At 41.3% G+C, this 17,744-nt stretch overlaps 1 protein-coding gene across 2 annotated transcripts in view; it reads right to left on the bottom strand.

The window, feature by feature from the left end:
* BOC (BOC cell adhesion associated, oncogene regulated) overlaps positions 1-17,744 on the bottom strand; it is a 71,185-nt gene that overhangs the window by 28,366 nt on the left and 25,075 nt on the right. For both annotated transcript variants that reach the window (XM_063446306.1, XM_063446311.1), the window contains exons 2-3: positions 10,071-10,237; positions 3,694-3,972 (exon numbers count right to left, since the gene is read on the bottom strand). In XM_063446306.1, the coding sequence (XP_063302376.1) occupies positions 3,694-3,972; positions 10,071-10,146 (355 nt within the window). In that variant the 5' untranslated portion in view covers positions 10,147-10,237. The remainder of the gene's footprint in view (positions 1-3,693; positions 3,973-10,070; positions 10,238-17,744) is intronic.

Here is a 17,744-nt window from a genome sequence, read left to right as displayed (position 1 = left end):
GCTCTGGCTATCTTGTGTCTGTTCGTCATGTGATACGTGTACCTGCTATATACCTTAACCTTGTTGGGCATTCAGGGGGGTCAAGAAGTCTCAAGTGTCGGCTGTCTACTCGACGAGGCTCTCCACCTACACGATTAATGCCTCCTATATATCCCCCTAAGTGTGGCACTCTGTGATGTATTACGTAAGTGTCAAGGCATTGCTCCGCCTGAACCTCCCAAATTAAAGCATAATAACGAAAAAAACAAATAGAATACATTTAAAAAACAATCTAACATAAATCTAACATGAGGGAGAACCATAACTGCTTGCTATCCAGCAGCTATTCGGATTCCTATGGCTGTCGTCTTAGGCGATGGCATCGACCAGGATGGGGGGGGGGGTGAGGAATAAGAAGCTCCCTGCCCTAAAGTTCTCTTATTTTTTTTTTTGTGTGTTTTTTTTTTTATAGTTAGTAACAGGTGTGTGCATGATCTGGCTCTGAGGCCTATTGAAGGTTTTATGGAGGCTGGAACTGAAAGCGGCTACACCAAGGTTCCCAGTTTTGAGATATTTTATGTTTTTGGTCGGCAGTTATCGCCGATGAGATGTCATATACATAATTTAGTCGGATTTTGTCCATGAGGTTCTTTTCAGAGGGGCAATTGGTTGATTTCCAATTGAGCGCTATAAGAGCTCTAGCTGCTAGTATCACCTGTGCGGCCAATGCTTTCTCCTGCTTCGTCCAGCTGGCGGGAAGGTCCAACCATAGGCAGGCCCCAAACTCCAGCGGGAGAATAATATCTACTTTGCTAAGCAACCTAGAAACCTCCAACCACAATGGCCGAATAAGGTCGCATCCCCACCATATGTGGAGCGTCGTGCCTTTTTGTGCTCGGCATCTCCAACATCGGTCAGAAGTGTTTGGGTATATTTTGCTAAGTTTATCCGGCGTCAGATACCATCGGTACATTAGCTTTCTGTGAGCTTCAATATGTGAGTAGCACGCGGTATACCCAGTCAGTGCATTGACTAGTGCTAGCCATTTGTGGGGAAGAAGAGTTGTCCCACTTTCTTTTTCCCATTGGGACATAAATGATAGGTTTGGGGACAGTGGGAAGTTCGATATTGCTTTGTAGCACCTGGAGAGCAATTTAGGCCTAAGGGGGTATTTCCAACATGTCATAAGGAGATCGCATTGCTGAGTAGATTCCCCAGCCTTGCCCTCTGTGGTCCTATCTACATGCTCCAATAGTGCGCTTTTAATTTGGAGGTAAGGGAACACATATCTAGGAGCTAGGCTGTACTTCTGTTGGAGCTCAGCAAAGGGAGTGATTTCCGTACCAGTAAACATTTTTAATAAGTATCAGCCATCTAACAATAAATTTGCGCATTTTGTTTTTCTGAATAGATTAAAAGTATTTCGTCAATTGTATTACAGTTTGTTATACTGAGTGGAATTATATAATTAAGAGGACACTCCAGGCTCACACACGTTAGCTGCACTGTGTAGGTTAGATTATAGTTAGTTATACTGGGTGGGTTTAAATTATTAAAGGGACACTCCAGGCTCCCACACACGTTAGATGCACTGTGTAGGTTAGGTTACAGTTAGTTATACTGGGTGGGTTTATATTATTAAAGGGACACTCCAGGCTCACACACGTTAGCTGCACTGTGTAGGTTAGGTTACAGTTAGTTATCCTGAGTGGGTTTATATTATTAAAGGGACACTCCATGCTCCCACACACGTTAGGTGCACTGTGTAGGTTAGGTTACAGTTAGTTATACTGGGTGGGTTTAAATTATTAAAGGGACACTCCAGGCTCCCAGCACATGTTCTGTGCACTGTGTACGTTAGGTTACAGTTAGCTATACTGGGTAGGTTTATATTATTAAAGGGACACTCCAGGCTCCCACCCACGTTAGATGCACTGTGAAGGTTAGGTTACAGTTAGTTATACTGGGTGGGTTTATATTATTAAAGGGACACTCCAGGCTCCCACCCACGTTAGATGCACTGTGAAGGTTAGGTTACAGTTAGTTATACTGGGTGGGTTTATATTATTAAAGGGACACTCCATGCTCACACACGTTAGGTGCACTGTGTAGGTTAGGTTACAGTTAGTTATACTGGGTGGGTTTAAATTATTAAAGGGACACTCCAGGCTCCCAGCACATGTTCTGTGCACTGTGTACGTTAGGTTACAGTTAGCTATACTGGGTAGGTTTATATTATTAAAGGGACACTCCAGGCTCCCACCCACGTTAGATGCACTGTGAAGGTTAGGTTACAGTTAGTTATAACAGGTGGGTTTATATTATTAAAGGGATACTCCAGGCTCCCACACACGTTAGATGCACTGTGTAGGTTAGGTTACAGTTAGTTATAATGAGTGGGTTTATATTATTAAAGGGACACTCCAGGCTCCCACACACGTTAGGTGCACTGTGTAGGTTAGGTTACAGTTAGTTATAATGAGTGGGTTTATATTATTAAAGGGATACTCCAGGCTCCCACACATGTTAGATGCACTGTGTAGGTTAGGTTACAGTTAGTTATACTGGGTGGGTTTATATTATTAAAGGGACACTCCAGGCTCCCACACACGTTAGGTGCACTGTGTAGGTTAGGTTACAGTTAGTTATAATGAGTGGGTTTATATTATTAAAGGGACACTCCAGGCTCCCACACACGTTAGATGCACTGTGTAGGTTAGGTTATAGTTAGTTATACTGAGTGGGTTTATATTATTAAAGGGACACTCCAGGCTCCCACACACGTTAGGTGCACTGTGTAGGTTAGGTTACAGTTAGTTATACTGGGTGGGTTTAAATTATTAAAGGGACACTCCAGGCTCCCAGCACATGTTCTGTGCACTGTGTAGGTTAGGTTACAGTTAGCTATACTGGGTGGGTTTATATTATTAAAGGGACACTCCAGGCTCCCACCCACGTTAGATGCACTGTGAAGGTTAGGTTACAGTTAGTTATAACAGGTGGGTTTATATTATTAAAGGGATACTCCAGGCTCCCACACACGTTAGATGCACTGTGTAGGTTAGGTTACAGTTAGTAATACTGGGTGGGTTTATATTATTAAAGGGATACTCCAGGCTCCCACACACGTTAGATGCACTGTGTAGGTTAGGTTACAGTTAGTAATACTGGGTGGGTTAATATTATTAAAGGGACACTCCAGGCTCCCACACATGTTAGATGCACTGTGTAGGTTAGCTTACATTTAGTTATACTGGGTAGGTTTATATTATTAAAGGGACACTCCAGGCTCCCACACACGTTAGGTGCACTGTGTAGGTTAGGTTACAGTTAGTTATACTGAGTGGGCTTATATTATTAAAGGGACACTCCAGACTCACACATGGTAGGTGCACTGTGTAGTACAAGTGAGAATGGAGATCATAAATTCAGAAAAAGCTTGATAGAGTGTAACATTCTGAAAAGAGCTGAATAAAAAGTCTAAGCCAGTAAACCCACCGGACAATGCCAATGACCAACAGAAGAAACACCAACGTGTATCCTTTGTGAATTTACCATCATTTAGGAGACTGCTGGAATGTCATTATTATATAATAACACAATATATAAATTATGTAATAAAACATATTTGAAACCCTGTATTTCAGAAACTGCCATGATAATAATCACAAAAAGTGGGAGAACATATATTGCTATAAATTTTGGAATACTTACTGGCCAGGGTCACTATGGCTGGGACACTGGCCATTGCCCCAGCTGAGGTTCGAGCAATGCACTGATACCGCCCCACCGTCTCATTGTTCAGACTAGGAATGACCAAGGTACCACCAGATATCAGAACCCCGGGGGCCACTCCATCGGCTCCCAACTCCACTCCATTTAGTCTCCAGGAGATAACCGCACCAGCTGACTCCACCGCACAACTCAGGGTGACGGAGCCTCCATACTTCTGGAAGGTAGACAACGGCTGAACCAGGAATTGTGGGGCTCGGACTGTGGAGAAACAGATATTCTGTAATTAGAATGATGATTGAGGCAGATACAGAGCGTCAATTCAATGGAACCATCAAGCAAAGTGCAAGAACCCAATACATGTCCTCACACTTTCTTCATTTAAAACTTAGAACACAGGCCCCTCGTTACACAGGCAAACTACTCATTCCCTAAAAAACTTTAGCATTCAGAATAAATTGTTGGTTTAGAACACAATCCGATAATAAAAGGAGAGGATTTATTTACTACAGATGGGTCCATTCTGGAGCGAGTGACAGTCATATGAAGAATAGCGTGTAAATATTAAACATTTTAACGTATTATACAAGGCGATGAACACTTTATCTCTCCGGCACATGGAAAGTTAAAAATGTTGCTATGAAATACATGTATTATTATATTGCTTGAGGTCAAACGCTTTAATAGCAATGAATTGCATGTTGGCAGTAAATGTAAGGCAGCAATCAGCAGTTATTTCAATATGTGTCTTACGACCTTGAGATGTCATTAAATGTAACCTTTACGACACAAGAGAAATTCACACAAAGACACTGAGCGCGCTTTGTTCCGCGGATTGCTCACAAATGGACCCAATTTCCCATCAGCTTGAAACCACAATGTGTTCCATATGTTTTGAAGACTCCCTCGGCATTACTGCTATAATTAGAGAATTGATCCTCTTGATCCATCGCTGGTTCCTTGAACCTACCTCTCGTGCTTAACACCATGACATCATGTCTGTTTCTTTTCAATGACATCACAGTTTCAGACAAAGACAGAGAAAAAAAACACAGCAATCATCAGGAACGAACCATTTTCAACTTATCATTTCTGGACTACTCTATGAGTGCGTTTTTTTTTTACTTTGCTTTTCTTTGGGCATTTTGAGCATCAGAAAACTCAGCAGGGACCTACTGAGCAAATCACAGTCTTCGATTGGCTGCTCTCATCACATGATCTCGACAGACTTTATTAAAGTTCACTGATGGCTTGAGGACAAACGTAAAAGAAAAACATCAAGTTTTATATTGACCAAGAAAACATGCAGCATTTATGCACCCAAAGCACGATATTAATGTGTCGCAGTGGTTTCGGTGCTTAGAGTGTTTCTTTAAGTAACAATTAAAGCAAAACTTACTATAGTAGGCCCTAAAACAGTCATGATTTCGGGGCCTGGCTCATTCCCGATTATGTTCAGGAGGACATCAGGGAAGCCCGTGTGCATTGTTAGACGTGTGAACAGGCACTTGGACCATGCAGACAGCACTCTCTATGCAGTCCTGTATGCTGGAGGCTGGCCCCTGGAGGGCATGCTTGATGTCAGGCTGACTGACACCTTCAGTGGGCGGGCACGCTCCTTTTCTGGGACTACCCACCCATATAGGAAGTATTCTATAGATTTATTTATGGAAATATAAGTTTAGAAACAGTGCATTTTGTGTTGCAGGAAAACAGTATTCTCCAAACACACACCTTCTCTTTCACAACAAGAGGACGCAGTCTTAAATTAGAGGGGCAAAGGTTTAAAAATAATATCAGGAAGTATTACTTTACTGAGAGGGTAGTGGATGCATGGAATAGACTTCCAGCTGAAGTGGTAGAGGTTAACACAGTAAAGGAGTTTAACCCCTTAAGGACACATGACACGTGTGACATGTCATGATTCCCTTTTATTGCAGAAGTTTGGAGGGGTTAAGCATGCGTGGGATAGGCATAAGGCTATCCTAACTATAAGATAAGGCCAGGGACTAATGAAAGTATTTAGAAAATTGAGCAGACTAGATGGGCCGAATGGTTCTTATCTGCCGTCACATTCTATGTTTCTATCTAGATGAGGGTTCTTGAAGAATAGTGTGTATAGGAAAGTCGAACTTGCCGACATATAATGTACTTCTATTATATTAAACTTTGAAACATGGCTTCAAAAAGGGATTTGGAAAGATCAGGCTTCCGACCAAAACCTAACCATTTTTCCAGTTCCATAAGAACTAGTCTATAAATTCTCTGATTGAGCATACTGGTTCCCTGATTCATGGCTCGTTTAGCCAATTCTGGATTGTAGAGTGGTGAACTATTACACATTCACTGGCCAGATGTTTCCATTTGCTTTTTACGTGTAGCATGTTGTAGAAGGATAAGTCGCATATTTGCCAATTAACGTTGGATTGAACGTTGGATTGAATTACTTGTTGGATTAACGTTGGATTGAATTACTTGTTATCACTGGTTTACCTTAAAAAAATTGTCATCTCTTGGAAGAACAAAATGATAAAACAAACAGAATGGTTTGTGTGTTTGCAATCAGTTCTCTATTGTAAGAATATGAAAATGGAAATGTTAAAATATAGAGAAAGATTTTATGTCTGACCTTTCATAATATATACGTTCAACGGGGGAGAAAACAAGAAACGGTGTAAAATCTTAATTTTTGTAGAATTGACAAGTTGTTCAGTCAGTCTCAAACAGGCTTCAACGCACATTTCTTAGTGATGAATATGCCTGATCTGGAGACATTGACATGAGATAAGTGAATTGCAACAACGAACGCCTTCAGTGTACATCAACGTCCTTCTTTAACACCAGACTGAACTTGCAAGAAGAATGAGAACATGCGAAAACTAAACCTGACGAGATATGTATCTGTATGCTGCGAAATTTAATTTCAGTTTGTTTTTTTTACATCTCACTTCCAAATTATGATAATAATAGAATAGCTTAATGTCAGTGATGAGTAGGTGTCAAATGTTTCCAATAAGATCAGGACAAGAATATGTGCCTCTGATTCTCTACAGACAAACAGTGGAAAGTTTTACACAGGAGCATACACCTCTTTTTAGAAGTTTTTCTTCGTGCGATGCTACATTTTCTTTTAAAATGCATATTAACGTTTAAGTGACATCACAATCCAATTCAGTACAGGCACAGCCAAGGCACACGATGCAAATAAGGAGGTGAACGTTACTTGTCTTTCACACTGGCAGAAAAGGGCCAACATTCACAACAAAAATAGACAGGGAGCTAAGACGGAGACACGAGGTTGCGGTATAAGGAGGAGCTCATTCTACACTTCAAAAAACATATTTGTTAAATATGGAGGATAAATTATGAGAATATCAAAAATCCAGTGAAGTGACAACTTTCATTAAGCAGTGTCGGTTATCTTTTAACGCAATAGCCAATCACGAACGATGAGGTGACAAATAGTTATACATCGAGAGAGACACACAGACATTTTTAAGAGCAAACAGGATATTTTTAGATAGAAGGCACATACAGGGGGTAGGTATACTCAAGATTACGAACCCCTATAGTATGTTGAGTATTTGTATTGTTACTGTGTAGAGAATTCACGGTGTTGAGGGACTTTCACTGATTTTTTATTGTATATACACTTTCTGAGGGCCTATTCACTTTTGTTTGTTATAGTTTATACTCAGACCTTGCTTTAAGCCAATTAAATATAACACAACTGCCTATATAAGGTTTTAAGAGATTTTGCATAACATAAACCATTTCTCCGAATTTTTTAACCATACATAAAACCGGTTGTTAAAGGAGCATGCAATTTGGAAGCAAGACCCTAGTGCATGCTGGGAAATGATGGTGTAATGTGTGCTTCACTAACTAGCGACTTCAGCAGAGAATTAATATTTTACTATTCCTAAACGCGTCATAAAACAAAACATTACCCAAAAAAAGTTAACACTGCACATTATTTGTAAAAACTATTTTCATACATGGGACATTGCTTTGCAGACACAAGTCTAATTTAACCCTTTGAGTACCGGAAGGGGAGTGCGGCATACAGCGTCATGTACTTTGTTTAACTCTCTGCACTCTACAGGATTAATGAAAGATCTAATCTGTCTGCTGGAAGCACTCAGGATCCGTGGCTCCCATACAAACTCTCAATCATAAAGCAAACTACGTGACAGGTAATGCATCAATGGCAAGCAATATATGCATGCGAAACCTCCAACAATAACACGGGCAAAACTTCTCCGGTATAACCTGGCAGCAGGCCACCCATGGATTAACCCTTTCTGCCCAAGGAGTTACCAATGTATTACTTTGTCTAGGGTGCCAGTACTGTATTACTCCTCCCTAACATGCAAGATCCCCAATATATTAACCCTCTCCGTGTCTAACCTGCTAGATCACCAATATATTAACCCTCTCCGTGTCTAAGCTGCTAGATCGCCAATATATTAACCCTCTCTGTGTCTAACATGCTAGATCACCAATATATTAACCCTCTCCGTGTCTAAGCGGCTAGATCACCAATATATTAACCCTCTCCGTGTCTAAGCTGCTAGATCACCAATATATTAACCCTCTCCGTGTCTAAGCGGCTAGATCACCAATATATTAACCCTCTCCGTGTCTAAGCTGCTAGATCCCAATATATTAACCCTCTCCGTGTCTAACATGCAAGATCACCAATATATTAACCCTCTCCGTGTCTAAGCTGCTAGATCACCAATATATTAACCCTCTCCGTGTCTAAGCTGCTAGATCACCAATATATTAACCCTCTCCGTGTCTAAGCGGCTAGATCCCAATATATTAACCCTTTCCATGTCTAGCCTGCTAGATCACCAATATATTAACCCTCTCCGTGTCTAAGTGGCTAGATCCCCAATATATTAACCCTCTCCGTGTCTAAGCGGCTAGATCCCCAATATATTAACCCTTTCCATGTCTAGCCTGCTAGATCACCAATATATTAACCCTCTCCGTGTCTAAAATGCTAGATCACCAATATATTAACCCTCTCCGTGTCTAAGCTGCTAGATCACCAATATATTAACCCTCTCCGTGTCTAACCTGCTAGACCCCCAATATATTAACCCTCTCCGTGTCTAACCTGCTAGATCCCCAATATATTAACCCTCTCCGTGTCTAACCTGCTAGATCACCAATATATTAACCATCTCCGTGTCTAAGCTGCTAGATCCCCAATATATTAACCCTCTCCGTGTCTAACCTGCTAGATCCCCAATATATTAACCCTCTCCGTGTCTAACCTGCTAGATCACCAATATATTAACCCTCTCTGTGTCTAACCTGCTAGATCACCAATATATTAACTCTCTCCGTGTCTAACCTGCTAGATCCCCAAAATATTAACCCTCTCCGTGCCTAACCTGCTAGATCACCAATATATTAACCCTTTCCGTGTCTAACCTGCTAGATCACCAATATATTAAATCTCTCCGTGTCTAACCTGCTAGATCCCCAATATATTAACCCTCTCCGGGCCTAACCTGCTAGATCACCAATATATTAACCCTCGCCGTGTGTAAGCTGCTAGATCACCAATATATTAACTATATCCGTGCCTAACCTGCTAGATCACCAATATATTAACCCTCTCCATGTCTAACCTGCTAGATCACCAATATATTAACCCTCTCCGTGTCTAAGCTGCTAGATCACCAATATATTAACCCTCTCCGTGTCTAAGCTGCTAGATCACCAATATATTAACCCTCTCCATGTCTAACCTGCTAAATCACCAATATATAAACCCTCTCCGTGCCTAACCTGCTAGATCACCAATATATTAACCCTTTCCATGTCTAGCCTGCTAGATCACCAATATATTAACCCTTTCCATGTCTAGCCTGCTAGATCACCAATATATTAACCCTTTCCATGTCTAGCCTGCTAGATCACCAATATATTAACCCTCTCCGTGTCTAACCTGCTAGATCACCAATATACTAACCCTCTCCGTGACTAACCTGCTAGATCACCAATATACTAACCCTCTCCGTGACTAACCTGCTAGATCACCAATATATTAACCCTCTCCGTGTCTAACCTGCTAGATCACCAATATATTAACTCTCTCCGTGTCTAACCTGCTAGATCCCCAAAATATTAACCCTCTCCATGCCTAACCTGCTAGATCACCAATATATTAACCCTCTCCGTGTCTAAGCTGCTAGTTTACCAAAATATTAACCCTCTCCTTGTCTAGCCTGCAAGATCACCAATATATTACCCTCTCCTTGTCTAGGCTGCTAGATCACCAATATATTAACCCTCTCCGTGTCTATAAAATAATGCCAATAAAATGCATGTACACTCACTGGATTGCGCCAGGCAGCAGACAGTGGATAGTATGCCATAAAAGACCGCAGCGATGACATCACTTCTGGCTGCCATTTTCCTCCCATGCACCGGTCGCCGGGATAGGAGCCAGTTATTCTAGACTCATACACTGCCCCCTGGGGCACCTCGTCCGGTAAACGGCCACCTGTGGGGGTAAAAACCATAACATAATTATTTTCAAAATTCAGCAGCTATTTACCAGAGGGACGAGTTGAAAAATATCCCACAATCACTTATTATTACTATACCTACACACAATGTAATCTGAAAGAGATTAGGTACGGATTACGATACAGTATAGAGTATTACATTGCTACATGATATACTATACACACATTATACATGAAACACGAGTCAGTGCCAGGCTGATGGGATCCAAAGGGCTCAAACAGCTGTCAGAGAATCACTATAGGTCCAACCCATGCTATGTCCAAACAGCTGCGTATCTTACAGAACGTCATTGCTAACCGAGCCATAAAAATCTGAGAATTACCGTAAAAAATGACGTAACACGAGGGCTTCATCTCACTTGAGTTTCTGTGCTTATTGTATTTATTTTTATCAGTTTTTAATTTTATGTGATATAGCTGCGCACACGCACTTTAGAACTATGTGTCTCTGCAACAGGTTGGATTCTAGGAATGTTATTTAACCCCTTAAGGACACATGGCATGTCTGACACGTCATGATTCCCTTTTATTCCAGAAGTTTGGTCCTTAAGGGGTTAAAACATAAAAAAATACATATATCCAAAAACAAGTATTTTTCACTAAAACTTATGGCAGACACGCTGCCCCTTCCAATTAGATACAGTCTTACTTAGTAACTTGGTGAGAGATAACACGTGAGGCCTAACAAAATGCCAAACCGCATCCAGTCCTTGCTACAGTGGGTTAAACTCGTCTCCGTAGCACGTTAAACACACCAATGCTTAAATTCTGACAGGGATAAAAGTTCCCTCTGTCTTTTATATAATGAAGGCAATCCCAGCTGCTTCAAGATCTTAATACCCTTAGCACCAGGTTAAAATAACAATTTCCTGAGACTGGCCCCCCTGACCCCTAGCCCTCTCCTCCTTACACCCCTCCTCAATAGTCCTCCCCCTTGCTTGGCTTCAGACAGGGCTGTAAATCAAGGCCCCAGGAGGGAGTCATTAGCAGAGTGAAATTAACAAGGCCTGGAATGGGGCATAAAGAGCAGGAGTGGCCTTAGCCCAATCAGCCGCTTATATGGGGGACAAAAGGGGGATATCAGGAAAAGTTTATTCAACGCTGACAACATCAGCTGCAGACAATATGCTATATGACTCAAAGCCATGCCATTAACCTCCGGACGGATTATACACCCTGAGGGCTAACCGCGCATGCAGATGTTTGCGAACTCCATTTCCCATGATTCCCCTAACAGTGACTGGGCATCACAGCAGACATTTTGCTCACCTCCCTGGTACTCTCAGGGTTAATACTGTTTGGAAGAAGAAAAAAAAACTGTGATATAACCAACAAATGAAACCAGACCAGCATCAGCTAATCTCCAAATACAATACTAAAACACTGACAGGTTTATTCACTATACACTGACTTATGGGAAAATGACAATAAACTTACGTTAGGCAAAAGAACGTGATGGAAGGCCTGTATTCACTAAATAGGTTCCCCTAACTCTACGTTGTCCCTAACAGAGGGCAGCCTACTTTGTGGGTATCCACAAACCAGTGATGCCCAGACATTAAAAGTGCCACACTAACGTGCAGGTGGTCTATGATAAGACCACTCTAACATACAAGTGCAGTACTAATATACCTTTAGATTGTAAGCTCTTTTGAGCAGGCCCCTATTTACCTACTAATATACCTTTAGATTGTAAGCTCTTTTGAGCAGGCCCCTATTTGCCTACTGTTCCGCCTGTCAAACATTTTTTTTGTTACAAATGAAATGTTTGTCCACTTTACCTGTTGTACAAGGCCGTAGAATGTGTTGGTGCTATGCAAATAATGTAATTGAGTCCCTAAGAGAGTGATGGCTAGCTTACACGTAAAGAGTGTGTCCTAATAGGGTTTATTTATGAGAGCCACATTTAGGCAAGGGTGGCTATAGAATGCCAATGTGCATGTGCCTGGGTACCTCTGCCTGTAACGCACGCAGAACGGATTCTGATATATATTAGGGCCACATTAACCCGTTAAATATAAATAAATAGTTTAGAATTCGTTATTACTGCAAAATGGGGTCACTGTAGGATTTTAACCGGTCAAGACGAGGATATTAACTCTGCTCAGTCTGTGCCAACACCCGATCCTTCTGGCAGAGCTTCCCCTAGAACGGGCCCAATCCCACCTCTTTTTGGACTCTGTTTTATCTCAGCCCGGCTATTCATGGCAGATGAAGGCTATGGGGCTTTGCCGGTGGGAGGTAGGAGACGTATGACTTATGCTGTGTGTGGAAACTTGGCTTCACTACCCAGCGTCTTGTGAGATTTTTATTTTATTCCATTTTTCTTAATTTTCCCTCTTATGCTTGGCAGTGCAGCCTAAACAAGTGGATACTGAAATATTGTTATGGGTTCTACGCCATCCCGGATTGCAGTAACCCATTTGCTGCTAAGGTGTCTGCAACACAAACAACTTTTTAGACTTCTTGACAGAAAAAATACTGTTCCCTCCTTAGAAAGGTATTGGACGCGTTTTATACTGTGCGTATACTCTGGCAGAGAACCACAGAGTTTCTCTTCTAGGATAGTATGGCTGAAAACCTGCCAGTGTGGTAAAATAGAGCCATTCACAGTGATGCAAAATGGCTGCCAATGTGCCTAAAACTAAAACACAGCAATACAAGATGGCTGTCTGAGAGAAGGCAGCATTAAGTATACAATGTATATTACCATGTGGCTTTTGTTTAACCTGTGTTGGCCCTACAAACATATAAGAGGATGTAATGAGGGTCTCTTGCTGTGGTGGCTATGACGGACTCAGAGCTGCAAGCCCTGGCCGGCCCCTTTTGATCGTCACTGGCCAGGTATTTCCTAGTCTGATTAGCTGTCCATAAACACTGAGTCTATATAAAATGTGTTACCTGTCACTCAGGCAGCATGTGTTTTAATATGTATTACAATTAATGAAGAGTATAAGTTACAATAAACTTCCATTTCATTAGTTTTAATTAGTGTTACAGTAGCCTCATCAGAAAGATGAATATTCTAAATCGAATGATGTATTGGGAAAGATTTCAATAGGTGTAGCTGCTATTTTCAGTAGGGGCCTGTACTGGCCCATGGCTAGGACTGCAGTCCTAGCACCTGCTGTGGATTTAGCTCATTCCGTGGCATGGATTGTTGCTTGAGTGGATGGATTCTGGCTAGGAGTGACAAAGAATAGGGGCAGAATAAAAAGCAACACCAATAGTAAGTCCATTATTGAACACCAATGTTGGATTTACGGAGCCTACAACAAAGTCCTCCAAGTACCGGCCAGCAGGTTAATACCGCCTCCCCTAAATACTTTTATATCCACCAGCCACTTGTCCTGGTTTGGCTGTGAGTCCTGGAATAGTGACGTATCCCCGAAGGACGCATCTCCCTAAATGTCCCGGATTGCTGGTGGTGTTGTCAGTGAATGGCTGGCTGGCAAGGCAGGCCGGCTGGAGATCAGTGCTAGCCTGTTCTGTGTGTTGGAGGGAGCCTTATTATTGAATTAGCATCACACTGCAACCACGTACCACAACATTATGGAACATGCAAGGAAGCAGCTTAGCTATGGTATAAGTGCTGGAATGCATCTGTGTGTGTGGGAATGTGTATCTGTGTGTATGGGAATGTGTATCTGTGAGTATTGGAGTGTATAGCTGTGTGTGTGTTTGTGTGTGTGTGTACATCTACATCTGTGAATAGGAGTATGTACTTGTATGTGTGTATTGGAGTGTATACCTACCTTTGTAAATATCTGTGTGTGTGTATGGGAGTGTTAATCTACATGTGTGAATAGGAGTGTGTAGCTGTGTGTGTGTATGGGAGTGTTTATCTGTGTGTATAGGTGTAGACAGCTGTGTTTATGGTAATGTGTATATGTGTATGAATAGGAATGTGTAGCTGTGTGCGTGTATGGGAGTGTTTATCTGTATGTACAGGTGTATGCAGCTGTGTTTATGGTAATGTGTATATATGTGTATGAATAGGAGTGTGTAGCTGTGTGCGTGTATGGGAGTGTTTATCTGTGTGTATAGGTGTATGCAGCTGTGTTTATGGTAATGTGTATATATGTGTATGAATAGGAATGTGTAGCTGTGTGCGTGTATGGGAGTGTTTATCTGTGTGTATAGGTGTATGCAGCTGTGTTTATGGTAATGTGTATATATGTGTATGAATAGGAATGTGTAGCTGTGTGCGTGTATGGGAGTGTTTATCTGTATGTACAGGTGTATGCAGCTGTGTTTATGGTAATGTGTATATATGTGTATGAATAGGAGTGTGTAGCTGTGTGCGTGTATGGGAGTGTTTATCTGTGTGTACAGGTGTATGCAACTGTGTGTACAGGAATGTGTATCTATGTGTGTGAATAGGAGTATGTAGTTGTGTGTGCAAATCTGCAAGTATGGATATGTGGCCTCCACGGAAGATGATGAATTGGTCAGTGGGTTGACTCTGAGACTCCTAAACTACAGGATCTCTACACTAGGATAGGCTTCAATAGGAATGCTACTTCACAAGTCTCTAAGAAGTAGTGAAACCGTATATGTTTCCAGAGGGACAATCTTCATCCTGGGAACTCAGAGACCACTCCAATGCCTTTGCATGGTCTGATGATGGTAAAGTGTAATATTGATATGGTATGATACTTGTATGGTATACTAATGGTGTGGTATGATATTGGTAAGGTACGATATTGATATGGTATGATAATGGTGTGGTATGATATTGGTAAGGTACGATATTGATATGGTATGATACTTGTATGATACGATATTGGTAAGGTATGATATTTATATGGTATGATATTAGTAAATTATGATATTGATATGGTATGATAATGGTAAGGCATTATAATGGTATTATATGATATTGATTTGGTATGATAATTGTATGGTATAGTATGATATTGATATGGTATGATAATTGTATGGTATGGTATGATAATGGTATGGTATGGTATGGTAATAATAAGGCATTATATTGATATTCTATGATATTGACATGGTATGATACTTGTATGGTATAGCATGATAATGGTAAAGTGTGATATTGGTATGGCACTATAATAAGAAGGTATGCTTTTGGTATGTCACTATAATGGGGAGGAAATAATGGGTTTAGCACAGTTCACTCATGACGGGGAAAAAACAAAGCGCAGAAAAAGAAAAGAAAACCTGCAAAAAGATCTGGTAGAATGTTCTGATGTGTTGAGATAAAAGCAGCCGATAGGGCACAGACTGTGCACCATTGCCATACCGCTAGCTATGTCTTGACATTGCTTACGCCTAACGCTGGCTGTTAAAAGGAAGGCACGCCAGCCCATACCACAAAAGTCAAATGCATAAAAACATTCAGACCACCTAGTAGAACAGCTCATTATTCTGTGTCTGTATTAATATCATTTTCATTTGAAGTCTGCTACGAAAAGTTTAAAACAAGTTTCAGTGTTCAGCTCCCAGGGGCAATGATCTTTTTTAACCAAGTAGCTAAAAACAATAAATGTGGTAAGCACTTTTATGAGACCAGGTTGCAAGATAGTTCTATTAGATAGCACTGGATTAAAAATCAGGAACTTAATAAAACCTCTCAGGCCTTAAGAGTCAGTCCAGCGAACTCCCACAACGCATCGACCATGGCCCAGCTTTTCACAGGAACGTTACCTTTGATGGTAACAAGAGCTTGCATTTCACATACCTTCTATCTTTAATCCCAACATTTATTTTAGTTAAACCTTTTCCCATAACAGTATAAAGACCAAGTCTACAATACAATTAAAAAAAAAAAGAAAGATAAAGAAAAGAAAGAAGTTTTGTTTAGATTTTTTTCCCCTCTTCTTTTATTTTTTTTTCTGCTAACTCCATTTAATTTATGTTCTCTCGCTCAGTATCAACTCAACTTGACAACCTTGCTAATTGGATAACTAGGACTCCCACACTCCAGGGACGCTATGAAACTAAAAGACTGCAAGGGGGGCTCACTGATTTAATAGTAAGGTGCGGGTATGTTCCTCAACATGAATTCCATCTGCTTTTTTTTCTGGGGTCTATTCAAGATGATTCTTGAATATTCATGAGGTCTCCTCTCTTCCTCACCCCCACAACCAACACCACCTTTTTTTTTTTTTCTGCATCCCTCCCTTCGTCCCTCTCATAACATGGGACAATACACCAGCTAACAGCCCCCCCTCTATGCATTAGATAAACACAAGCAGTGTCAAGTGTGAGGAGGGGGCTCAACTGCCAGTCATGGATTCGGCCTACAATGAGGCCTAGATGCCTGCAATAATACACTGCATGCTTTCCATATGGGGGCTGTGTTGCCCCTGGAAACACTAAACAGGCAGAACGAGGCTTAATAGAGTCCGTATTCATTGTAATGCAGCGAGCTGGCTCAAGAGACTATTGCCCCTCAGGTCGTTTTTCTTTATACATGTCCTCTGCCCCCCTTCTCTATTTTTTTTTCTTTTCATTCAAAAGAGACAAAAGGTGGAGGTTGCTTAAGGGTCCCAATCTGGAGAGGATCGGGGCCTAAAAGAAAAGATATTGCTTGGGTTTGGGAAGGGGGGGAAGAACGGGGGATTTTGAAGACGCAAGGAGGGGAAGGTTTGGAAAAGTAGAAATGGTATTAAATTTAAAAAAATAAATAGAAAGTTAAAAAGCATGTAGAGGTGTGGGCTGTGTGAAGAAAGCAGCAAAGACTACCTAAATAGCTAAAAGGAAGCAAGCTTTTTAAGATACAAAGGACCGCCAAGGAATAAGGGCAACCAGGAATAGAAAAAACAGCTGCTGAAGAGGAGAAGGATGCTTGGCCACCCTCCACGAATCCCTACGTTGAGTTACAGCAAAAGATGAGCCAGAAAGGAGCTCGTCAGCCATGCAATAGCAGCACAGCCCCTCCCTGGAGCACAGACTCTGGAAAGGTTTAATAGAGTGTCCATTGGACTTCATTTATTATGAATGTCATGAAACCAGCATGACCCCCTCCTTCCTCTCTGCCCTCATCTGCCCCGGCAAATTGCAAAGCTCTCACATTTCGAAAGACAGAGAAAATGAACCCTCTCACCTGGTCCTCGTCACATGGGGCATTTCAGCTCCACCAAGAAATGGCCATGCCGAACAGCATCAAGGATCTGTAGGTCTAAATGTAAAATGGGATTGTTGACCATCTCTTTGAATTTAGGGGGCATAAAGAATAGACAATAGATGGTATGGAACACAATTATGTATACAAAGGTCATTTCTTGGTGTGCAACCACAGTTGTGGGAAATGCCTTGACATGTTGACCAGATTTCCTTCTACAAAGCTACCGTAAATCATAAGATTAGAATTCAGACACCAGGAATACTGCTAAAATATACATTGCAGTAAACAACCCCAACGTGTCACAACGTTCCTTAAAACGTGATGGTATGGGATTAATGTACTACTTCGATAGAAAGTCAGATTACAGCTTATCAGACTACAGTTTA

This window comes from Pelobates fuscus, chromosome 1, assembly GCF_036172605.1.
Source record: "Pelobates fuscus isolate aPelFus1 chromosome 1, aPelFus1.pri, whole genome shotgun sequence".
NCBI classification, from domain to species: domain Eukaryota; kingdom Metazoa; phylum Chordata; class Amphibia; order Anura; family Pelobatidae; genus Pelobates; species Pelobates fuscus.
The sequence above is the reverse complement of the archived record's forward strand: the minus strand, read 5'-3'. Positions and strand labels throughout refer to the sequence as shown.